The 25,935-nt window shown below is 49.6% G+C and overlaps 1 protein-coding gene across 1 annotated transcript; it reads right to left on the reverse strand.

Moving 5' to 3' along the window:
- Positions 1-1,297: 1,297 nt before the first annotated feature.
- Positions 1,298-25,739, reverse strand: VPS37B (VPS37B subunit of ESCRT-I). The gene is made up of 4 exons (XM_072953575.1): positions 25,566-25,739; positions 5,762-5,933; positions 4,218-4,300; positions 1,298-3,463 (listed from the first exon to the last, which is right to left on the reverse strand). Exons 1-4 carry the CDS (start codon positions 25,674-25,676, stop codon positions 2,975-2,977), a joined length of 855 nt encoding a protein of 284 aa, XP_072809676.1. The 5' UTR covers positions 25,677-25,739; the 3' UTR covers positions 1,298-2,974.
- Between the last annotated feature and the right edge of the window lie 196 nt (positions 25,740-25,935).

The following is a 25,935-nucleotide window of genomic DNA, read 5'->3' on the forward strand; positions in this document are numbered from 1 at the left end:
AGCATTTGTGGAACCAAAGGACAGTGCAGGTCAGTGGGGGGAAAGGTCACCTTGGGTGGCTCCTGCCATGTGGCCTCAGGCAAACATCCCTCCCCGTGCCTCGGCTTCCTGGGGGATGAATTGGGGCCCTGCCTCCCTCCAGAGTGGTTGTGAGGGGACAGGTGGGGACAGGTGTCAGAGTGCTTTGAAAACTCATCTCCACAAACAGGGGAGTACTGAGAGGCGCCCGTGTCTGGTCCTGGTTTTCTGAAGCTGTTTTCCTTACAGACTTTAAAGCACATGATTCCTCCAAATACAAACCAGAACAGTAGTGTGAGCTGACTACACTTAAGTCCTCAGTGAGCAAACCTTTAACTGGAGCCCCATAGTGAGCAGCGTCGTAATCTGGCCTCGGCGTGCCCACCACCCACTCTGGCTCAGGCCAGCCCTCGGTCCTCCCTGGACCGTCTCACTAGCAAAGGGTCCCAGAGAAGGGAGGGATCAGACATGGCTTGTGAGAAGGAGCCAAGCGCCCCCACTGGGGGTGAACTACAGATTTGGCCGGAAGCTTCCTGGCAGCCACTGGGAAAGGAGAAAACTGTCACACATTCTCTTAAACAAAAGCAAACTGACTTCTCAGGAAATGGTTCCCTCTTACAGGAAAACCATTGCAGTGTCTCCCAGACGTGACAGGAAGGGACCGGCTAGAGGAGACGTCTCGGGACGCTTGTCTCCATGCTCTGCACATTCCACCAACACCAAGGAAAGTCCTTCCCAGGGGCGGCAGGCAGTGAGGGTCCCAGGGCACAGAGAACCAGAGGTGAGTTCCAGCCTCTAGCAGTGTAGGACTCAGCCGCGGGCCCCGTTAAACACCCGTGGGCAAGTCCCCAGAGCAACATGCCAGCCGCAGAACTGTAACAATGACTTGAAACAAGCAGTCTCTCCTAACTAGAGTTCGTCAGCTGTGCAGCTGGTCCTGTGGACAGACAGGAGGGAGGGAGGGAACTGAGCCCCGAGGGCACACTGAGTCCCCTGCTCAGAGGCCCTGGCAGGGCAGCTATGACCTTGGAAGACACATTCCAACACAGGAGGAACATGAGTCTTTCTGCCCTTTACTGACATTTATGAGAATTCCTGATTAAAACACTGCCCTTAGGGCCGGGAACCTGGGCAAGCAAGACACATAAGGTGGCCTTTAGTTTAACTTCAGTAATCACACCAGGCATCTTCCCTGTTGGAATGCTGATTACTGATATTCTAAAACCAAACACATCACAAACATCCCCCGGCAAATAAACGACAGGGCTGTTATTAACAATTCTGTTATTAACAATTCTCTATTTATTAAAAAGGGTCTTAACAGCTTTACAACCACAGCTCAGACACGGCCCTGGAGATGGTGCGGCCAGGCTGGCAGCCCCGTCCCCACATCAACGCCGAGCTCACACGTTTGGCTGAGCCCCGTGTGGGCTGTGGGCACTCCGGACAGCGGGGTGGACGGCAGAGGTACGGGGTGGGTGGCACGGCTCTTGAGATGCAGACGTGGCAGGCCCACCTGATTGGCAGGGCAGTAAATTGTCCTTTACTGCTATTTTCTTTAGAAACAGTTCTGATACAGTAGAGTTCCAGTCCAGGAGTAGAAATGTCTGGTAATTGAGGACAAGGTTGGTGGCCTCGCCCGGGGTCTGCTGGGACAGACCCGTTTGAGCTCTGCCTGTGTTCCATCACCTGGGCAGTCGAGGCCGGGGCCAGGAATGCCACAACTCAGCACACAGGCTTTTTTTGTCAACAGGCAGGTGGGCCCTGGGAATTCACACAATGGCACATGTGGACAGAACCCGGAGGGGCAGGAAGAGCCTGGGGCACGGCCAGAGCATCGGAGCCGGTGGGCACCCTCTAACACCGAGGGGGGGGCTTTCTCCAGACAAGCTGAGACGCTGCTGGTGTCCCTCAGGCCCACCCCCGCCCCACCTGTGCCCCGAGGCCCCGCCAGAGGCGGGCAGGCTTTTCTCCCTCCTTCAACAGCAAACGCAGACAAGCCCCTCCCGGACACTGGGCAGCAGCTGGTGTCAGTGCCCCGCAGCCTGGCCGGCCCCTCCCTGGCACCAGGTGAAGCTAAGGCACAGCACAGGCACCTGCAGTGCGACCCGTGCACTGCTTGCAAGAAAGGAAATTGCATTCACTTTATCTGCATCTCAATCTGCTCAGAACAATATATGCATTTTTTATAAAGTTTCCCTGAATGATCTTAAGTGTCAAAAAAGTTTTCTTTCCCAATATAAAACAGGAAAATTACACACACAGTAAAAATATGGGGGAGTTTTTCTTCATAGAAAGCCTCGGGGGCTGGCTCGAGGTGCAGGAGGAAGAGGAGCTGGGCAGAGTCCAGCTCACACCCGTCTCCTCACCTGGCCACAACTCGCCTGGCTTCTGGGCATGGCAGTGGGCCAAGTGCAAACTCTGCAGGTAGCTGTGAAGCCTCAGGGTTTAGGGGGAGTGGTGTGGGGGGGTGACAACTCCCCGCACCGATTTAGTCAGCACCTTCCAGGCTGGCCCACCCGACCGACCCCCACCAGGGGCTGCAGTGGGTGGTGGGCTGGGACACACAGAACCGTTTTGAAAATAAAGCAGAAATGATGAACCATGCTTATTAAATAAAGCTGCGACGGGAGGACCACGACCCAAAGTGGCAATGGGGGGAGGCTTTGTTCCCCAAAACGCGTAAGTTCATCAACACTAAAGACAGAGAAGTTATACCGAGAACACAAGCTGGCGTGGCCACGGGGGTGCCAGGCAGAGGCCCAGCACACAACCAACCAGGTGTCCAAAACCAGGGTTCTACGTCTACTTACCACGGACCTACAGCTCTAAAACCAGACAGGTGCGCGGGTCCGGGCACCGGAGCCCCCAGTCAAGCAGCCGGTGCTCACAGCTTCCGCGTGCGCAGAGCCCCGGTCGGCAGGCGCAGGCGTCTCCCAGGAAGACGGAGGGACGCTCACTGGAGGATGAAGCCCGGCTGGTGCGGAGACAGTCGGGGCGGGGGTCTCTGGGGCAGAGCCGGCGGGTATGGTGACACGAAGGGCGAGGAGAAGCCTTGCTGGGGAGGGAGGCCCACTCGGGGGGGGAGGGGAGGGCACTGTGACACTGGGTATGGGAGGGCCTGTCCCGAGCCCAAGGCGGCGGTAAACGGCGTGGCCAGGCGTCCTGCAGGCACCGGGGGTGGCGGGGGCGGGATGCGCCGAGGCACAACGGAGGGGGGCCCGCTGGCCTCCGGGGTGGCGTAGGGCGGGGCGGCGGGCACCGGCTCTGGTGCCCTGGGCGGCAGAGCAGCCGGAGCCTGTGGAAGTCTCTGCCCCTTCAGCACCATCTCCTGGAGCTTCTCGATTTTAACTCTTCGCATGTGGGCCAGCTTCCGCTTGCTCTGATAGATGTCAATGAAGGAGTCCAGAGAAAGCTCTCCGTCCAGAAACTTCTCTGCCATGTTCTGAAAGCAGCAGGAGACACCCAGTCACAAGCACGTCAGCGGCAGGGAAGGAAGCTCCCTTCACCACCCGGGCACCAGGACGGGCACGGCCAGCTTCCTCCCAACACCCGTCCCCGCCGCCGACCCCGGCTGACCTCAGCGGGGCCCCCACCCAGGCAGTGAGCGGGAAGAGGGGGGCTGGACCCGTCTGCCCTGCCCTCCAGAGCCACAGACTGGACCGGTGGCAGGGGGGCCGCACAGCAGCCCCAAGCTGCTGGGTCGTCCGTTGGAGAGGGAATCATTCAGCAGCTGGGTTCCTGACATCTTCCCTCCACCGGCCGCGTCCCGACAGACTCGCCCCACGAGGGGTCAGCAGGACAGAAACTTGCCCATTAGGACCCCACCCGCTGCCCAACAGTTAATCAGAGCACATGGGCCTAACTTGCTACAACTGCACAACTTTTGACCCACTCATTTCCTTATCGCTTACTCAGGTGCTCAGCTGGCCGTGCCCACGGGTCCTGCCCCACCAGCTGACTCAGACAGATGGTAACTCAGGGACTGGCGCCCCTCACTTGAGGACCAGCCCACCCTGCTGCTCCCCCAGGACCTTGGCCTGGCATCTTCCCGGCGCACTCCCGTGCAGCCTGCACGCCTGGGAGGCACCACTTCCTGGCCGTGGAGAACCAGAGGACCTAAGGATGGACTGACTGCCCAAAGTGGCCTGGGCCGGGGAACTGTGCCCTGGGCACCCCGCCCGGCAGGCTGGCTTTACCTCCGTGTCTTCCTCGATCTTGGCCCCTTCTGCCTGGAGAAGCGCTAACAGGGTCTCCAAGGAAGCGCTGCTGGATTGTTTATCTGGTAAGAGACAGGATGGGGTGAGGGGGCATCCGCACACCCCAGAAAATCACCATGACCCCCAGCCCCTCACAACAGCATGCTCCCCTAGTCTCCTTCCCGCTTCCCTTTCAAAGAAAGAGCGCACTTTAGCTGGAAAGGCGACAGAAGAGTCACACCTACTGAGCTGACTTTTCAGGAAGCTGTAAGGAAAGGCTTCAACATCCAGGAGAGAAGGGAGTGCACGTGACCGAGGAGGGGTGGGGGCGTTACAGCAGCCAGGGTCACGTCTGCCCTATGACACAGGCCACGACTGAACACATGACGTAACGTGCAATCACCCCATTATGTATTTCCTTTGGCTCTCTGATAACTTACATAAATACATCAAGCATACATATCTTAAGTGTATGACCTGAGTTTGTACACATATATAAACCCAACCACCACACCCAGATGGGGACTCGGAATGTCTGCGAAGACTCCGAGGCCCACTCCCAGAGGCGCTGACCACCACCACTCGAGACTCCTGCCGGGTTCTGAACTTCACAGAAGCGGAATCGCACTGGGTGTGCTCCGCGCTGGCCTCTTTCACTCAACAGCATGCCTCTGAGACCATCTGTGCTGCTGCACAAGCTGGCCGTGTGGCAGGCCATTGTGTAAGCATCACAGCTTGCCCAACACTCTGTAGATGGACGTCTAGACTGTTTCCAAATTTAGCTATTGCAAATAAAGCTTAGCGAACATTCTTGTGTGTATCTTTTGACAGACGTGAACGTCCATTTCTGTTGGGGATACACCAAGGAGCCACCAGGAGCCAAACTACTGAACCACAGGGTCTGCATGCTTTTCACGGTAGCAGGTACTGCCACACAGTTTCTCCCGTTCTCAGTCCACCAGCGATGGAAGAGCCCCACCCCCGCCAGCACTGGTGTTGCCAGTCTTTATTCTGGTTGGACACGTTATATAGTAAATTTTTACTGCAGTTATAGAGATGCAGGGATTACAGTACCAGACACCACTGTAAATCTCACTGAAGGGGATGATTTTTAACGTCTCTCTATCTCAGAGTTTCCCTGAAGCTATCCCAGAGCACTCAGGCCTCAACAATAAACAATTCCTGCATCACTTCATAACGGCTGCAAATTAATGTGTGACATTGAAATGTTCCAGTGACAAATATTTCTCAGCATTAACTGTGAGAGCCTAACCTTCAGAGGATAAGACATGAGCTGTATACGAGAACTCAGAAAGCTGCCTTTTCTCTATGCTGTTTGGAAAAGGTGGAGTTTTGCTTAAAAAGTAGTCAAGTCTCTTTTTCCAAACTGGTGACACAATCCTCTGCATGAACTATTTTTTTCACAGTAATCATTGTCTTAACCTGAAACTGTTCCATAATATTTCTTCCTAGTAGGTCAACAGCTTGAAAATGTGCCCTTCTCTCAACTCTTTATTCTTGAAAGATCACCCCAAAAAGGTTACCTAATTTGGTCTTCTTTATCTGATAGGCTTCAAAGAGCACCTGGAGTTCCTGGTATTTTTGGGTCAAACGTGCTTTCAGAGAGTCCAGCTGGGGCTGGTACAGAAGGTTTCCCTCTGCCAGGCTCCGGTTGCTGGCCAGCGTCATTTCTTTGTTAAGCTGAACGTTCTGCGTCTGCAAGGACCATACAGGGTGATGAGGAGCAGTTCTGGTCCTCAAGCCCCACCCCCGGGGCCACCGAGCTGGCCTGCACTTGGCTGAGGCAGCCGCCCCCACCCCGACTCCAGCCCCGACGTCTAGTTTGGACACTGCTCCCCGTTCTTAAAGAGCGGGGCCGCTTCCTCCCCAACGGGCCTGCAGGCCAGGCTCTGTCTGGGGACCCGAGGCTCTGGCCTCAGCAGCCGCGTTGTAACAGGGATTCCTCACCGCGGCCACTGCGCTCACAGGAGTGAACAGCTGTAAAGATTCAGGCTACATCTTTTCAAAACAAGTTGCTGCTATTCCAGAGACGTTAAAGAATCACTTTGCATTAGAGGAGGGCCAGTTGGTAGGGGATCAATTCAAATTTAGTCATCACCTTAAATACCAAAGCCTGAGACCCTGGGATGGGATCTGCTCAGTGACCCTGTTCTCTGTCCCCACGCTCACCGCCAGCTCTGGGAGGAAGCCGGGATCCCCCCAGTTCCTGGCCAAGTTCAGCGCAGCGACCTAAGCTGGGGGAGGGGGAGTGACTTCCCCATCAGGGGTTCTGTTCTGTGCTTCAGGGAGGTGACAGGTCATGTGGGAGGTGGAGAAGCCCACTGGGACCCCAGGGGTGAGAGGGGAGAAACAGCGAGGAACTCCTTATGAATCGTGACCAAAAGCAGATTCGAGTAAAAGAGCAAAAACACCAACGCAGCGTCATCTGGTTCCCTCGCCACGACCCCTGCAAGCCCGCGATGGGCGCCGTGGCCATGCGCTTGCTGGGTCTGAGGCCGCTGGGTCTGAGGCCGCGGCAGCCCGGCCCCGTTTCTCTCAGAAGCTCTCCACACCCGTCACCTCATGTCCGCCCACCCCCCCGAGTGTTTTCTGCCCCCACCCCACCCGGGCTATTTTCGCTGCTGCTACTTCCTTCCTCTTGCTGGTCGGACTGCAGGCTCCTGGCCCCACTGCCTCCGCTTTGCACCCCTCCCCCTCCAGCCATACCTTTCTGTGCGCGTGCACAGCTCCCAGCGCGCGCACGTGTGAGAGAACAAAGAAAGAGCCCTTGGCTGCAAGCCTCCAGCAGAAGGCCCTGACCACCCTCCTCAGCAGATGCATAATCTGTGTCTCCTGCATGATGACAGGGCAGGGCCCTCAAGATTAGGCTTGGTTTAAAGAGGAATTTAAATTAAAATAGAAAATTAAGCCTCTAGCCCAGCACTAAAAAAACCAGAGCAGTAGAAACACTCTCCTTTCTCGCTGCTGTTAGCCAGCAAGGACAATGGCGGCTGGAAAGGCCTAGTTTAAACAAGGTTCCTGGTCCTACAGGGCTCTGTAATGGTCCTGGGGGCGCCCCTGGCCCCCGGGTCCCCGACCCGCAGCAGCTCTGAGGGCCCCTGTATCCTGTGGTCCTGCAGAAGAGTCTCTCCTTGTTTAGCCATTAAAAAAAACAAGCAAATAAAAATAAACTACTGTACAACCACCCTGGAAAACAGCTCGGCAATTTCTTTTTAATACTAAACATGCAACTATCACGTCACCCAAAAATTGTACACTTGGGCATTTATTCCAGAGAAAGGAAAACTTATGTTCACACAAAAACCTGCCTGTGGATGTTGAGAACAGCTTTATCTGTAACAGCCAGAAACCTGAAGCAACCCAGGTGTCCTTCAGCAGGTGAACGGCTAAGCGAGGTGAGCTACACCCACAGCACGGGGCACAGCACAGACCTAGAACAAGCTGCTGAGACATGTGGCAACTTGGATGAAGGTCCAGGGAAGCAGGCTGAGTGAGAAAAACCAACTCAAAGGGTCACAGACTCTGTGAATTCCCCGTATACAACATTCCTGAAACGACACACTGCAGAAGTGGAGACAGATTTGTGGTTGAGGGGAGGGAAGTGGCAGTAAGAGGGCCACATGCAGGTCCCTGCGGCGACGGTTCCCTGTTCTGGCCGTATCGGTGTCAGGCCCCTGGCTCGGGAGTACAAGGTGTCATTACTGGGAGAATCTGGGCGAAAGGTACACAGGCTCCCTCTGTTATTTCTTACAACTGCATGTGAATCTACAATTATCTTAAAATTTAAAGTTTAATTGTAAACAAACTGCTGATGAGATCTTTTGCTCCCACTAGTCTCATCTGATGGGGGGGCAGGTGTTCAAGGTCACAGTGAGGACCCACTGCCCCGAGCACCCTATCATTCTGACTCAATCAATTCTGTGTTCAATAAACACTTACCGAGCAACGATTATTTGCCAGGCCCTGAATCAAGCCCAGAGAATTGAAAGGAACAGGCATGTTCCTATCAAACTGAGAACCAGTGAAAATGGAACGAACCAGTCACACACCCTGATCTCTGAGCCCTGGAGCGACCTGGTCCTCACGCACCCCACCTGGCAGTTGTGAGAACACAAGCTCTCCCCTACAGCCAGGGCTCCTCCTCACGGTCAGGCCCCAGCTTATCGCCTTGTCTGCAGAGGCCTCCCTGGCCATCCTAAGCCAGCAGCCACCTTCTGTCACAGCACCCACTTCTTTCCTGCCACAAAGGGCACCCAGTGAGCACTGGGGTTGTGTCCCGCTCACAGCCTCCCCACTGCAGCATTAACAACAGGCGCCATCCTGTGGTCCAGGGCGCGCCAAGCACCTGAGCACATACTAGTCACTCAGCAAGGATGTGATGAATGAATCAGAGACCCACCCTATTCCCCAAAAAGCCAGTCACTTGAGGCCAGGTCTGGCAAACAAGCTGGGTAACAAAATGCAGTTTTTTGAAAAGAAAAAAAATAGAGGAGCCGTGTTTGTCAAGCAACAAATGCCCCAAATCCTTTAATGAAGCCCCTTGGGACTCCATCTGTGGAAGGTCTCTCTCACCCTGGATCTAAGGACAATCTGAATGTGGGATGTTTCCGTCTCAAGCGCAGGCAGCACTGTAAGTACAGGTCTCCCGAGGTGACCGCCGGAAAGGCTCTGGCGTCCAGTGAAGCGGGGCACAATCCCAGCGCAACATCTAGTGTGACCTACAGCTGGGGTTCTCCGTGCCAGGTCTACCTGCACCTACCTGAACGGGAGGGGGTGCCAACAAATTCCCAAGGCTCAGATCAAGCCTGAATCAGCCCAATTCTCCAGGAGGGGGCCCAGGCCTGGAGACTGTCTTCAAAGCCCCACAGGTGATCTCAATGTACAGCTAAGCATCACTGCTTCACAGTTTTCACCATTAAAGTACACCTACAGATGCATCTCATTTACATAGAGTCTAAGTCAGGTCAAACTCCCTCTCTGGGGTGTTATGCACAGGATGCACAAAAGCAAGAGACCAAATACCGATGAAGACAACCATTATGCTGGCTGTAATCTTCTTATCCTCTGAGCATTCGGATGTTTGTAAATAAACATCAGGAAATTCTAAGTGGCCACCCAGGGCACACCCAGAGCACTCTCCAGGTGGACAGGGCCGGGGGGAACAGTGGTGGTGGGGACGATGGCCAGGGCCCGTGTGCTGAGGCGGGGAGAAGCCTCTTAGGCCTCTGATAAAACTCTCCCAACACAACCTCTGGCCCCAGACACACCTTTGACGCTGCGTTAAGTGGAGAAAGACCTTCCTCCCTGATGTTGCCTTCCACCGTTCCAGTCGAGGAAACCAGGGAGGACAGAGCCAGCCTGGCTCTGTCATTCGCAAAGCAAAGGCAGGCTGGCAGGGTCAGGTTGCTGGGGAACACGGCACCCGACACAGCACGGCTCACGTGGCCAGACGCTCCACTTGCTGTCCGACCCGCCCAGCCTCGAGTCTGCGACCAGGTCTGTCCTGCCGACCCGAGGCCGCCCGGCGAGGCCCACCCTACTCCAGGGGGCCCGGACAGAGCCACAGGACCTGAAATTGAAAATGGGGTCCCAACCTCTTGATGGTTTCTCAAGATCCTTTTTCTTAACCATATAGAAATCTTTTCAGGAAATAATCTGTGGTAAGGAAATATTTTTATAAACGTACTCGGTTTTACTTAGTTTCCTTTCCTGCTCACACTCAAAAGAAAAATGAGACACGTGGCAGCAGCAGTGACAGCAGGGCCACCTGCACAGGGATCTCTGCCCCTCTGCCTGCCGTGAGCAGAGTGGTCTGAAAGGACAAACACCCAAAGTTCTACTTCTCAATGGTGTGGCCTTTTTCACTTTCCTCTCTCTACTTGTGTGTAGCGTTTGATTCATTATAATAAGCATGTGTAAATTTGCTTTATGTTTTAATTTTTAAAAAATCTATTAGGTATTAGAACCAGAGGGGCAGAGGCTCTAGGGAAATTAGCTGCCTTTCTTTTAAAAAAGAAAACAAGGTATTTATATATACTTGTCCAGGCAGAGTGGAGACCCCTTTATCTCCTGGGAGGCTTCTATGACATTCTTGCATGTTCTACCGCCAATGCACAGGTCGCTATTTATTTACTTGGGCCAAGGGAGTGTCGTAGAAAATAAAGTTGGGAAGCAGACATCACCTCCCCTCTGGATGACACACGCAGCGGGTACCAGTGAGAGGCACTCGGGGAGGGGGCGGAAGACTGCACCCCGCTGGCCAGGGCAGGGTCAAGGTTTGGGCCTGTAAGGGATGTTTTCCAAACCAGGTGCTTCTACAGTGTGAAGGTCTGATTCAAGCTGGCCCGTCTGCTTTTTCAACTATAATTCTGGTTGTGCCTTCCCGAACACTTCCTAAACATTAAGTGGGCAGGTCTGCCCATTTCCAAGCTACATCTTTTTATGAAAAAATACTCAAAGTGGTCCCCTACTCCCCCCTTTACACTATAATATAATTCTTATCATAACAAAGCAAATGACATTATTGAATTATGTTGGCAAATTCCAACAAACAAATGGAAACTCTTAATCGTAACTGGAAGTCCTTTAAATGCTCAAAATCTAGTAAGGACTCAAAATCTGGGCTGGGGACTCAGATAAAAATACCCTCTCACCTCCCACCACGCTTGGAAGGCCGAGTATTTACACAAAGCCAACAATCCCATTTCACTTAACAAGTAAACATTTTGTCCAGTAGATAAAACACACTTTCCCAGCGACTCTGCTCACACTGCTCCCTGGCCTGGAATGCCCTCTTTCCTCAAATCTCTGTCCTGGCAATGGCCCCAACAGCCCCGCACAAAGCTACACTCTTTCCCTGACTACCGGGCACTCCCTGAGGCACAGCTCACACCCACTTGATTCACACCGCCTCCTTGTAAAGCATGCCTTTATTAATGAAATGCCTCCCGCAAGCTGGGTGCCCCCGTCTTGCCAGAGGCCCGACTAATATAACTGAATTGGCTTTCCCCATGAAATACAATGACATTTGAGCTTTTCTGTGACCTCACAGAGCACACCTCTGGTTTCACCCTGTATTGTAGTTCACAGTGCTTGTTTGTTCATTTGTTTATACACTCCTCCAGGAAAGGACTTTCTGAGGCACCATTATGTGCTGACTCTGGGCAGGGCAGGTGATGGGGACAGGAGTGAACGAGGTAGGCAAGGACCCCACCCTCACAGAGCACCGGCTGACTGCAGACAAGTTAAAGAGAGTCACACCAACAGTTACCACTGTGTCACAACGGAGTTTTAACTCTCCTGGGAGAGACAGGTGCTTGTAGTGGGCTGCGTGAAGGTTCCCAAAAAGATGTGCCCACATTCTAATCCCCGGAACCTGGGAATGTGGCCCTATTTGGGAAAAGGATCTTTGCAGATGTAATTAAGTTAAAGATCTGGAGACGAGATCACCCTGAATTATGTGGGTAAGCCTAAATCCGACAGCAAGTGTCTTTTAAAAGAGACACACAGAGAGGAAGACACAGAGAGGCCATGGAGACTGAGCCAGAGACTGGTGATGCAGCCACAAGCCGAGGCCAGCAACCTCCAGAATCCGGAAGAGGAAAAGGATGGATTCTCCCCTAGAGCCTCCATAGGGAGTGTGGACACCCCTGATTTGGGATTTCTAATCTCCAGAATTGTGAGAATAACTTTCTCTTGTTTTCTGCCACCAAGCTGGTGTAATCTGTTACGGTATCCACAGGAAACTAACGGAGGGCTGGAATCTTCCCCCTCTCCTCGAGACCCACTCTCCATCCTGCTCTGTGCTCCCGTGGCCAAATGGCCGACCCTCATCCACCACTTCAACAGGCCACGGGCCTTCTGGTTCTAGTTGGATTCAGCGATGGGGACTGAGGGTGGGAGGAGAATGAAATGAGGAGGGGGTTCTCTGGGTCCCCTCCCTATGGGTTTGCTGTAGGTGACCAGATCCCCACTGCCATCCCCAGCAGCCCTCTCCCCCCTTCTCTGGTTCTTGCCACACCCTGCTCCACCCCTCAGGCCTGTGAGAAGTGCATACCTGCGGCCAGTCCTGCACCAGCCCGGGGGTCTACACCCACCTTCCCCAAGCTGAGTGCCCCTCGCCCTGCGTCTTGCCAGAGGCCTGACTGATACAACATGAACGGCTTTCCCATGAAATACGATGATGTCTGAGCTCACTCTCACCCTTTTGATGAGAACATCAGGCCCCTTAAGAGGAGAACTGTATCTTCTTCACTCCTGATGCCCAGGACCTGGCACCATACCCAGGAAAACAACAACTGGCCTATCGCTAAATACTTGCTCAACCTGACCTGGAGGACTCTCGGTTGCAGGGGCCTCAGGCCACTGTCAATCGTTAAAATCTCGCTAAGTTGTTCAAAGATTAGCTTCTCTGAATGTTTGCAATAAACGTCTAAATGGTAACATCACAGATTTATGCTTGTTATTACAAACAACCAGGTATTGATTGGGAAACTGTTTTCATACCTACTTCACAGGAGTGATAAAGGCTGGGAGCAAAGTGGAAGGGAAAAAAATTAAGATTCTGACAGTGTTCTAAAGCAAAACTACCCATTACTGCAGAGAAACATCAGACATGCAAAATGGACGTGGAGACACTTAAGACGTGGGTCAGGGGCACACACCGCCCTTCCCTTCAGCGGAAATTCAGCCCTCTTGGAAAGCACATCCGAATGTGAGAGTACAGTTATGGTCGAGACAGTCTGGAAGCCCCTATACTTTGTACATCTGTTGCTTAAAAACCACTCACAAACTCTAGTACCTAGACTATAGCTCCTATCAGCCACAACAACATGCTCCAACACGGCGGTTTGTTCGTTCATTCATTCATTTATTCATTCCTTCAAGAACTACTGATCAAGCACCAGCGTGTGCCAGGCTCTGCAGAGAGTACTCAGAACACAGTCTGTCCTCAGGGACGTGAGTCTCCGTGTCGAGACCATCCCTGGAGACAGGCCCTGGGAGCTGACCATCACCCAGCTTCCGGGGTCACCATTCACTCTGGACTGCAGCCTCATTTGCTCTTCAAATGAAAGGCTCAAGAGAGAAAAAGAAGAAAAAAAATCAAAATAGATGTGAATTTAAAGATCTGATTAGACAAGTTGCCAGCAGTGATGTGTAAGCCTCTCTCTCATCAGCACCTTACTCATTCCACCGCATCTGCGAGCACTGAGCGCTCGCTGCAGGTTCGGCTTGGGGCCGCCTTCCCTTCCTGCAGTGTCTCCACGTCACCCTCGCAGCCAGGGGGAAGCAAACGTGTCCCCATTTTACTCAGGAGAAATGAAATACAACCCAGGGAGGTCTAGCAGGCCACCAAAGTCACAAGGGCCAGGAAGTAACTCCAGAGCTGTGACGTGAACGGTGTGTTTTCTATGTGTTTATGCCATGAATTACGCCACAGAATCTACTCTACTGTACAGAATCCAGTCGACTACCATTTCCGTATTTTCAAGTTCCAATAATCACCTGCATTTCGTTTCTGTCTTTTATCTACCTTTTTATTAACAGTATTTCAAACACAATTCAAAAGCTTAGATGAATATAATGAATCCCTGTGTGCCCTTTTCCCGGGTTCAACAATTAGTGACATTTGCCAATCTTGTTTCATCTATAGTCCCCACTTTCTAATGGGTAAGAACTTTATAACTACAATGCCGTAACTACGCTTACTAAAAATTCCTTAATTTCATCTAACGTATGTATTGGCTTGAATACCTCTATGAGCATTTGCCTCATCTGTTTGAGTATCTGAAATAATTCACACAGGAAAAGCAGAATAAATGTTTGATTCTGCCCCAGCACCACCCCCCAACTTTTAAAACTAACTTTTAGAAGACTGAGTTAATGATCAAGCAACCTCCAAAAACAACCAATAAACTTTTGAGGGGTATCATTACTATGTAACAGATTTTTATTTTTTTAGTGTGTTTCAATCAGCTGTGGTCATTAATCTTTCTAATCCTCACACTGTCCACGGCCAGTAGGAGACACTCTGAGTTGGCTCTTAGGCTGATACGCCCACCCCAGGGGTCTGCCGGCGTCCCTGCTCTCTGGTAAAACAAGATGTCCCAGACCCATCTCCACATCTGCCCCCAGCCTAGACCTGCTTTCTCAAAGAAATACTGGTTACTTTTGGTGGGAAATTTATTTTGATTTTGATATTTTCCTCTCCACATAAAGTTAGAAAGTTATATATAATACAAAGGTAAAGAATGAAAGAAATCTTAGCCCTGTACTGTCTACGAGAAAAGTTCAGGTTGCATTAAGACTTTAAATACAGCAGGCTTACAGATTAGGTGATTAAAAGGTTGGCACGGGTCCAACCAGGTGAACTTCACCTCCTTTAAGGTTTTTTTGTGCTACACTTGATCTGGCTCACCAATACATTTCAGGGTAGATTATACCAAAGTCACATGCAATTGGAGTTTGGGCTTTAATACTAAAGGTTAGGTCATCAGAAAACTCAAATTCGTCTTCTATTCAGTGAAAAGAACTTCCCAGTGATGAACTGCTTTCACCAGAGCTCTCCAATGGAAGGCAGGCTTTCAGATGGAGCCTGTAATCCAAGCCTACAACACCCCAGGGGTGAGCTGCAAACATAACCCAATGTGGCTTGATTCACCCCAAAAGTTTCTTGAGTTATTAATGAAAAAACTAAACAGTTGCTGAGTTGGACTCTGTTTAACATGGTAACAAAATTAAGGATCTGAAAATACAAAAAATACACTGAAGAACATTATGAAACTGTTCTAAAATACAACAATCTCGTGGGCTGTGTGAAACCATCTCCAAGGCTACAGCCTACTTGGGAAAGGAAATCTGCCAGCTGCTTATCAAATGTTCCACCAAAACAACCACTCAACAAACAGAACATATTAGATTAATAAAGGCTGCTATTTCTGATCACTGATGTCAAAATCCTTCTTTTTGACATGAAACTTGCTGCTCTCAGAAAGCAGAGGGCTACGGGATGAGACTCAACCAACCCCTTTCATATGGAGCTGGCTTGCACCTTAAAAATTAGTATATTATTCACTTTAAGTTCAACTGACCACAGAAATGCAAAAAGCTAGGCTTGAAAATAAATGGACAAGTCCCAAGGAAGAATCAAGTGATCTTGGTGACACACAATTTGGTAAGTTTTCTACCTCTGCAGGCACAACACATCAAGGTGTTCTGCTGGTTTTTGTTTTTGTTTTTCCTAGAAGACTTACTACCTAATATTCAGAGGAGGGAAAAACCAAGACCTCCCTACTTCTTGGAATTGTGTGGATACTGGTGTCAATAAATGTTACTTTTCTAGTATCACTGGCCTCGTAATTCCTGGGGACTTGGTGAAGTAAGAAAGGGGTGAGAAGCAGAAGGCAGGATGGGACCCAAACTGATCACATTATCTGCCTCTGTCCCTGTCTCCTAAAAGGGGCCTGTCACACTTGGCCCCACCCCAGTCCTACAGAATCAGAATTCCACAGCAGGTGAGCCAGGAAAGCAGAAGCCCTCACACTTCCCATTATCAGAACCAGTCAGCTACTGGTTAAAGTAGTAAATCACTAAGCACATAAAATTTTAAGAATACACATCTACCCATTTTTTCATTTAAGGCAAAGATCTTCTTAAAGAAAGGATCCGCTAGCTCAAGTTTCGAAAGTTCTCACCCAGATCACATCCTCCCATGTGGGGAACTTAAAGACACTGGACAAGCAAGAAGAGAGCAGAAACCTTCGAGAATCTTCAGTTCTTCCCCAATCTAGTCCACACCTAACTCACGAGCAAGTTTTTTTTCTAGGGAATCACACTATTTAATTAACTCTTTCAAATCACTCAGCTTACAGCTGTCACTCTCTTTTCACGCGTGGTTCATCAGTTGCCATAGCAAATAAAAATCTGAGAGCAAACACATGTGACTCAGTAATTACACAACTGCGGTGTGGGAGCAGAAGTGCCGGGGTGTCCAGTCATGATGGGGGCGTCCGTCGTTACATCTGATGAAGGGCAAGGACACTTTAGTTAAGTGGAGTGAGGTCAATTAATAGCTTCTACTGTAATTTAAAAACCCAGACCCCTCCTTCCCTCTCCAAAAGAAAAGCAGCCTATGGAAGACAGAATTTCCAAACTCTGCTTTTCTTAGCAGTAGTTTCTTGCCAGGGCAACCAACCAAAGCATTCTCTTGTTTGGCAGGAGTTTTGGGGTTTCCCCCTCTTCTCTACCGTAACCACGACCTACAAGAAAAGCATGGATGAGGATTTTCTGGGCTCGTCTTTACACAGGTGCAAATAAGACAATGTCCATCCAGGTAGATCCCGGATGTGTATTACATCTTTTGGGGAAAAAAAAAAAGACTACATCTTTCGACAATTTTGCTTTTCCATTTAAAATACATCGTGACATGAACTTTCCAACACCTGACCCAAGAATTCAGTTTAACAGATAAAATTTACTCTCACATGACTGAAATTATTCATCTTCTATTCAGTATGAGAAAATGCTATTCTAATAATGAGATTTTCTTTTTTTAAGTCTGTGGGTAGAGAAAGGGATTAGTCAAAGGAGAATCAGTTACTCTAAATTATTCTACTTAAATTTTGCAACCAAAAAAACGCAATTATATCTGATGCAGGGAATAAGATTTGGGAATAACTAAAAGAATTGCCTATACTTAAGACTTAACTCATTTTCAAAAAATTATTAAATTTTGATTTTTTAAGATTTATGTTCAAAGATGTTAACTGCAATATAATTTATGAAAGCAAAAAAAAGCGCACCTAAATATCCAATAATAAGGGACTAGTCACATAATTATGGCAAACCTACATGATGAAATATCATGCAACCATTAAAAATCATGTCAGGTAAGAATCTTTCAAAAACAGAGAAAATGCCCAGAGTATAACTTTAGATAAAAAACAATACAAGACAAAAACTATATGTAGAATGAGCCCAATGGGGGAAATCACAGAAAGAAAACATATAAAATGTTTAACAGTGTTTATGAATGGTGGTATTACATTGTGATTATATTTTTCTTCCTTGTAGTTTTCTGTATTTTTAAATTTTTTGATAACAAATAAGAATGTCATTTTTAAAGGTTTGATCAACTGGGATCAGAAATTTAAAATACTATATACACTTCCTTGCCTTCTTAAACAGAGTACATGAAATAGGACAGCCTCTGATGAGACAGAATTATCACTATCAAGTAACTGTGTGCCCTGTGTGATGAACCAATACCCCTGGGCTATGGAAGCAGATGGATACATTTATCCCTTAAATAAGCATTTGCCAAAGCACCCCCCAGGGACCCCAGCTCCCTTCCCATGAGTTCTGCCTTTGAGTTAAGTGTGGGAAATACTGCAACGCACACAAGCAGTTAAGAACCAAACCAAACAAAGCAAAACAAAAAAACCCTCTTAAAGACCAATTTCCCAAATTTTTTTATCATGGAAGGTTTTAACATAATCACCATTAACAGCCACGGAATCAGGGATACACTATCCTAAATCCAACGATCCCAACCACTTCATTAACAACTGTCACAGCTTCATTTACTGGGCATTTATTACTGCAACGCACTTTAGAGAGAAGGAAACTGACATTTAGGAAGGTTAATTTGTGTCTGAAGTCTAGCAACCCAAATCCTGTCTTAACCACTGTGCCTAGGAGCTGATCTTACATTTTTTGTGCAGCTTCATTTATTTCTTGAAGGTGTAATTGGCCCTACTAGTTCTTCCCTACACCCTTAAAAATCCTGCCACTGATGGATAAGCACAGGATCAAGTGTGCTGCTACCTGAGCCCTGTGCAAAGCGGCAAAGCGGCAGGCTGCGCAAGGAGGCCGGCGTGAGCCCTCCAAGTCAGAGATCTGGGCTGCCTGAAAATCTTTCCTGTCAATCCTCTTTCGGCCTTCTGAATGATCTCCCTGCTTTCTGGTCTTAGCCCCTCAAATCTACCCTCTGCTCACTGCGTGAATCATTCCTGTGAATCGCCAAGTGTGACCGCACCACTCCCTGACTTAAAATCTCCCAGTGGCTCCCTCTGATGTGGGGTGAAGCCCAAGCTCCCTCAGGAAGCTCTGGGGCCATCTGGTCTCTGCCTGCCTCTGGTCTGGTCCCTGCCCTGGTCCCTCCAGCAAGACCTGTAACACTCCTGTGCACACGCTCTCTGCTTCTTTCCTGGGTGCCTGTTCCAGCGGCTCAGCCCCATGCCTGGAAGCCCTTCTCCCTCAACACCTGGTTAACTCACCTTCTGAATCACAGCTCATGAGTCATCTCCTCTAGGAAACATTCCCGCTGATCTCCCCCAGCCCCCAAAAGGCTCACTGGGTCTCCCTCCCAGTAGGGCGTGTCCTCATCCCTGCTTTCACACTGTTCCGTGAAATCGGCTTCTGCACACCTGTGCAGCCCTGAAAGATGAAGACTCTGTTGCTTAGCAGTTTCACATCCCCAAGGTGCTCCATGAAGGTTGAGTAAAGAAATAAACTTCTTGACCTCGGCTGTGTTCATATTAATGAAAGCCACTGTCTGATGGCAAACATTAATTAGCACTTACTCCGTCCCTCTGCCAACCCAGGCCCTGGGCTATGGGTTTGAATATAACGTCAAGGTGCCATTAACTAACCTTAAAGATAATAAAAAATTTGCTTTGAAAGAAACATTAACCATGATACTGCTTGTACTATAACAACCACTCGAACATCTGCTTTTCACATACACTCTTTGGTACAGTAATGAACAACGCTGTCCACAATTTCATGAGAAATGCTTTTTTGAAAAGCTTTCCCGACACACTGCAGCGTTACCTCGCGACTACCGCTCTGCTTGTATTCTTCCCTGTGAAGAAACTCGGCAAAGAACTTTCCTGTCTTTGTACCATTGGGTGAGACGGTTTTCCAGAATACTGACAGCAGCTGAAAACCTACACAGGTAAGGAAGGAAGCAAATCAGCTGGAACTCCAGCCTCGGCGATCACATACGTGAGCCGTGGTGACATGCAGGTCCTTACAGATAACCATGCACCGAGTACCTGGCATGATCCCCAGAGCAACGTTACGCCACAAACACTGTGATAAAAGCCAAACCTACAACGAAGCTGGCTGAGCTTAAGAGCACCTCATCTCTGCACACGGTGGGCGTGGTGCAGCAAGCAAGTTCAGCCTGCTCTCGGTTCCACCTTTGACTAGTCTGTACGGTACCAGCACTGTGACAGGATGTCAGCCTGTCCGTGCATAAAAAAGTCATCAGACCCGTTTCTCCCTGTCCTTCGATGGCATCTCTTTCCTTTTTCCAACCCACCAATACTCCTAGAGGCCTTTCAAACTTTTATATTCCCCTTGATTTCAACAAGTGCTTCGAAGAAGTTAGTCCTCAAATTTGTATCTCTAAGCAGACTGTTCCCCTGAACTCCAGAATGGCACTCCCACTGCCTGTGGAGGATGCCATGTAGCTGTCCTGGTGTCCCCCACACCCAGGCCACCACAGCCTCGAGGACCGCCTCCCCCCTCCTCGCTGGCCCACTCTCCTACTCGCTTCCACTTGAAGCCCAGCGATCTCTGCCCACGCACTTCACTAATGGGCTCTATCCTGTGCACCAGGAATGTGCTAGGTGCCAAGGACACAAGATAAACATGATAAAATGGAGCTCCCAGGCCAGTCAGGGACACAGAGAGGTAACTCACAAAATGTGTGTCAAGCACCACAGAAGAGGTATACAGGAGGCTAAGGGACCATGGGTCCGTGACTGAGAAGGCGACAGCATTTGGAGGGCAAAGATGATGCGGTCCCTCGGTGGGCAGGGTTGGGGGACAGCACCGCAAGGGCAGCAGGTGTGAAGGGGGCCGAGCCAGCTGGTCTGCATCCCCTCTCCCAGAACTCTAGCTCAAATTCTGATTTCTCCTTTTGTGCACGTCTGTCTCCACCTCCGACCTGGTCTTCCTAAACCTCCCCATGCCAATGCAGCCCACACCTGCTGCCAAAATAGTCTTCCTAAAGTGCACCTCCCATCCCACTGCTGCTCTGCTCCAAAAAGCCATGGAGACTCAGTGCTACTAAGTTAACCACCACTGAGCTCCCACCCTGGCGCTCTGCCCTGTCAGCCTTACTTCTCGTCACCCGCCTTCTCACCAGCAAATCTGATCTGGCGAAAGACGATAACTCAAAGTCATAAAAGCTGTCCCGTGGTTTCCTGCTCAGTGCCTGTGCTCAGGCTGTCACTCTTTCCTGAGCCCCTACTTTGTCAAAGTCCTCCTTACAGAAATAAATACCGAATTTGAGACAGTGGCTCCCTGGTGGGTGGGGAGCTGCTGGCAAGCACACAAATGTTCCTTATATTATTCTACATCCTCTTATAGGTATTATTGTATTTGACCATTTATTTTCTTAAATCTACCCCCCTAATCAAAGTCCATCTCTTGCAGTAGGGACCTAATTTGAAAGACTCTTCACCTAATCTTCAATGTCACCTACAATTCACATGTGACCTTTATCTTATTCTCTTTAAAAAGCAAAATGGTAAAATATACACAACATAAAATTTACCACTCTAACCATTTTTAAGTGCACACTTCCAGCAGCATTAAGCACTTTCACACTGTGGTGCCACCATCACCACCATGATTTTTTTCATCTTCCCAAACTGAAGCTCCCTACCTACCCTGTCTTGTAGTCTGGATGTTTGTGGACCTGGCTTCTTCCCCACGCTCTAACAGAGGGATTGTGCCCTAGTCACGTTTCCACCTTTAACAATGCCTCGCGCACAGTGAGTGCTCCAGAACCACGGAACTGAAATGGAATATTCTTGAAATGGCAGCAAAGATGTGCCTTTTAGTTTTAGCAATAATAGCTAACAATAACAATTTACTGAGTTTACTCTGTGCCACATACCATGTTAAGCATCTTAAATACTTATCTCATTTAATCCACCCAACCACCCTATGAAGTAGGTTACTGTTATTATCCCCTTTGTTTTCAATGAGGAAACTGCAAATGGAAAGACTGAGTACTTGCCAAAGGTCACACTGCTGGTATCAAAAGCCAGTTCTGTACTATACCACCCCCAGTGCACTTCATCTGCTATTCCATTCAGCCTCCAAGAACCCTAAAAGGCAGGTCTGGTTACTACCCTCACGTTACGGTGAAAGCACAGAGAGTTTAAATACTGAAATAAAGTCACACAACTCTCAGTTGTGCTGCTTCCACAAAATCTTGATGCCTTCTTTAAAAAGAAAGATAAAATCAGATAAAATTGCATTTCAGAAAATATTCCAACACACATTAATTTTTCACTCAAGACACAATAGGTCCACGGAAGAGAAGACTTAAACATGAAAACCGAAGCCTTTGTATACACAACAATGATTGTAGAACGTGAACAGAAACAAACTCCAGCAGTAGACACTCAAAAGAGTTTCAAATCTTAGCTCCTAAAAACCAGTCCCACCAGCGTTCAGAGCTTGTTTCAGGAAGCAGTCCCTGGACTTGAAGCAAGGTTGGTACGTTTCAATGAGCCATTATGATTCATGCAGTGGCTTCGCAGCCCCACACAAATCACACCAGAACACGCCTTAAGGAAACAGCTTCTTCCAGACCAGACTCTTTACTTTCCACAAAGCAACCTGATTTTCAGACCCTCAAGAGTTTTTGTATGTGGGCATTTTCACTTGCCACGGGAACAAAGATCCTGAATGTGAACCCTTAGTGAATCACTAGTTAACACCAGCCAACCAGCATGTCCTCAGAAAGCACACTGGGAGAAATGACCCAAGAGGTCGGGTTTAGCTGCCTAATCCCCTAAGCGACAGTTCCTTTTAAGGGAGTGCCCTGCAAATCCAATGGGGTTAATATGGACAGAGGGAGAAGGGCGCATTCCACTGCCATGTAAAAATAACTTTAAATAAAAATAAAAACGTGTGCATAGGAAACATCAGCCCAGAGCAAAAGACAAGATCACGAAGGGTATACCACATTTAGGGAACTGCATATAGGTAGGAGGAACAGGAAAAGAAACACACAGGCAGGGAAAATGAGAATGCCTACAGCTCCGACGTGAGTTGAATATCTTGAGCTGGACTGAAGCTCAGATGCCACAATTAAAACAACCTAAGTGAAGCATAATGCACAGCTGTATTTAAACCTAACAGTGAATTCAGCCTTCAAAACCTAGCCACACTTTCCAGTCGCCACAAAATAGCCCCTCAGGCTTGAAGAAGCCTTACTCTACAATTTAAAACACTTCATTCTGCCAATTAAAAAAAAAAGTCTTTGGTTCAGAGTCAGAGATTCTATGCTGTGAAAGTCCTGTTCCATTTACTGTCTCATCCGAGTCCTACTGAGATACCTTATCATTTTGTCCACAGAAAGGTGAAACTGTTTCTTAAGCTAATGGCAAATTAAAATTTATTTCAAATTCTTAAACTAAGACCCTATTAACTGGTCAGGATGATCAATTTTTTTTTTAAGCAGGGTTTTTTTAAAGCTTTTTTTATTGTTTGTGGGGGAGGAGGTAATTAGGTTTGTTTATTTATTTATTTTTAGAGCAGGTACTGGGGATTGAACCCAGGACCTTCTGCATGCTAGGCATGCGCTCTACCAGTTGAGCTGTACCCTCCCCAGGATGATCAATATTCATGATTGTCAGTGATCTTTCTAAAAAGATAACTATAAATGATTTTGCAATTACTCTTCACTGACCACTAACTACAGGCTGGGTTAAGGACTTAACATGCACTCTCTCACACACTCCCTCATCAACTCTATGACATAAGTATTTTCATATATCCTTCCCCAGCACAGACTCACATAGGTAAAATGACTTGCCTGCAGTCACCCAGCCTGGAATATATGATTCCAGAGCTCTAGCGTTCTTTAACACCATATCCTAAATGTGCCATTTGGTCAAGAGTGGACAGTTCACAGAGTATTTTCTTCCACTGTGTCTCACGGCCTCCCCAAAATACATGAACAGCTGAGTGAAACTACCATGACCAAAATTTCGGTTGTTTACGTTACACCCGTCCCTTCAGAAAAGCACCACACGTGATCGGGCAACAGGATTTGCTAAGGGTGACTGACCGTGGCGAGGAGAGCTGCCCGGCTAAGGTATTCTGGCCTCCACGTTCAGTTTCCTTGTTTTAAAAGCATTACACCCTGAAGAACAAACTTTTCCTGAGTCATTTAACTTAACCATAAGGTCTAATCAAGAAGACACAGTCCTCAGTATTTATGGAGGGTGCTCTGGTATGAAGGTCACCTTTACTCAGAAAAAAAAAAATCCTGCCAGATTAATTTGCCTCTCCCTTTAAAAAATAATCTCCAGATTCTCAGGTAGAGGAAACAAGGGAAGCTGTCCCTAACAGCCAGAGTCGGCAGAATGACTTGACTCTTTCCACAATCTTCCCTCCACTAAAAGGCAATTTCTATTAATGTTCTACTAACACAACTACAGTACTCTGTTCGCATTGAAACTGGATAGTCACATACAGTAAAATAACTCGGAGGTGGTGTTACACATTAGAGAAATATACCTATCATTTTATTATTAAACTAGAAAGATGCCCGCTGGCAATCAACAAAAGGTCTCCCGGCAACTGAAAAGCAGAGACTAAGCAAAGATTTCCTTTCTTTGGAGACATGAAACTCTCATTCAGTCAAGAAAGATGGATTTTGTCACTTATTATTCTCTAAAATGGAAAGCGCCACATGGAGACCATAAATGGGGTAAATTGCATCTCAGAACAACGTTATATGTGCCAAGTTGCAAGGCCTGTGAATACAAGGGGTGGATTAATGGAAAGACTGATACCATCTTACTACAGTGGCCTCTCTGTAGCTCAGGACAATGGTCTGTTGAGGGTTTTCCAGTGATTCTGAATGTGCAACCTCCATACAAGCCCCCTTTTAAGGGGGCTGCCTTGGTGTGGAACAATCCCTCTTCTGAAAAAAAGCCAAGAGCACCCCCACAGGCTTCTGGGTGAGAAGCTCAGCCCTGTAGGCGTGGGAAGGCGCAGACTTCAGAGACAAAGGAGTAGGAGTGCTAGATGGGCTGGGGAGAGCTGGATCAGCCTGGGTCCACCTCCCTGGAGAAGACCCAGACTCACAGGACTGACTTTCAGGTTGGGAGAAAGAAGAGAAGGAAGCACACGCTGCAAACGCAAGAGTGAAGTCAGTTACCCCTGAGAACAAATCATGCCACAAGGGATGGATGACATATACAGAAACAGCTGTGGGCACATGCCTTCCAGGCACTGGGCAGGCCCTCACTATCAAGGAGGTGGGGGTCGGCTGTCAGCCCCCAACCACTAGTTTATCTTCTCCGAAAAAAACAGCTAAGGGAATCCTGCTTGGCCTCAGCAGGTGAGGACACTGTGGGGCAAAGCCACCATACTAGAATTACCACATTTCCTTCTTCCCTGGAGGGAAGAAACTCTCAGGAGAAGGGGGATCCTGCTGCCTTAGGCCCACTCATAAGACAGCGGAGAAGAGCCCCAGAGATGACGCTGTTAAGGCCACTTTCAAATGGAGTCAGAGCCTGGATGACCCCTCTGACACTCAGGATTCCTCAGATACACGGATCCCTCAAATCTTAACTTAGGTAGTCCCTGGCCTCGTGTCTCCCAACCTCGGCGACCCCTGCCCAACCCTAAAGCCCACCTCAGAACTACCTCCCAGACTCAACTAGTCACGCTGCTCCCTCAAACCCATCCTTGGAACCCCCAATCCTCTCCTAAGATTCATATCCAGCTAGTCCACTCAGCCTCTCAAAACCTATTCTCAGACCCCAATAACTGCCTCAGTCCCCCTGTACCTCTTAACCTTCCCTTCAAGCCCCCCCACCCCTGCCCAGAAATAGCCCTCGGCCCCCTCAATTCGGTCTCAGGCACCCTTAGTCCTCAACTACTGACCCCTGTAACTTCTCCAACCCAGTCTCCACCCCTCAATTCCCTCCTCGCCCCACCAGACTCAGCCACAGCCCTATACGTCCCCCAGTGCCCACTCCAGGCTCCCCAATTCCCGCTCCACTCGCCGCCTCGGTCCTCGGCCTCAGGACCTCATCAGCCCCCGCAAGCCCCGTCCCAGGACGCTTTTCCCAGCTTCGCCCCAGCCTCGGTCGCCTCATCCCTGACCCCGTCTCAAGCCCATTTCTCGTCCCAAACCCCTCAAACCAACTTGAGGCACCGCGACCGCCTCCGCGCCCGGCCCCCTGCCGCCCGCCGCGGGCCCCCGGCTCCGCGCGCCCCTCTCAAGGCCCCGCCGCCCCCGCCGCCCCCGCCGCCCCCGCCTCGGGCCTCCGCTCGGCTCACCTCCTCCATCTTCTGCACCATCTCCGTCAGCTGCCCCTCGTCCTCCAGCAGCTCGTTGAGCTGCACCAGCGACAGCCCGGCAAACCGGGCTTCGCTCCCGGCGCCCGCCATCCCAGCGTCTCGGCCGCCGCCGCCGCCGCCGCCGCTCTGGCCACCAGGCTCCGCCGACCGGAAGCACCGTCCTCAAGGCCCGCCCCCCGCGGGGGGGCACGTGACGCCAGCCCTGGGCCGTGACGTCATCACAGTGCGGGCGGGCGGACGTGACGTAGTCGGCTGGGCACATGCCGGGACGAGTGTTGGGGGTGGAGGGATGTCTCTGGAAGGATGGGGGCTTCTAAGGGAAGGGAAAGGGACTTGGGGATGGGCTTGT

Source organism: Vicugna pacos, chromosome 32 (genome assembly GCF_048564905.1).
Source record: "Vicugna pacos chromosome 32, VicPac4, whole genome shotgun sequence".
In the NCBI taxonomy this organism is placed as follows: Eukaryota; Metazoa; Chordata; class Mammalia; order Artiodactyla; family Camelidae; genus Vicugna; species Vicugna pacos.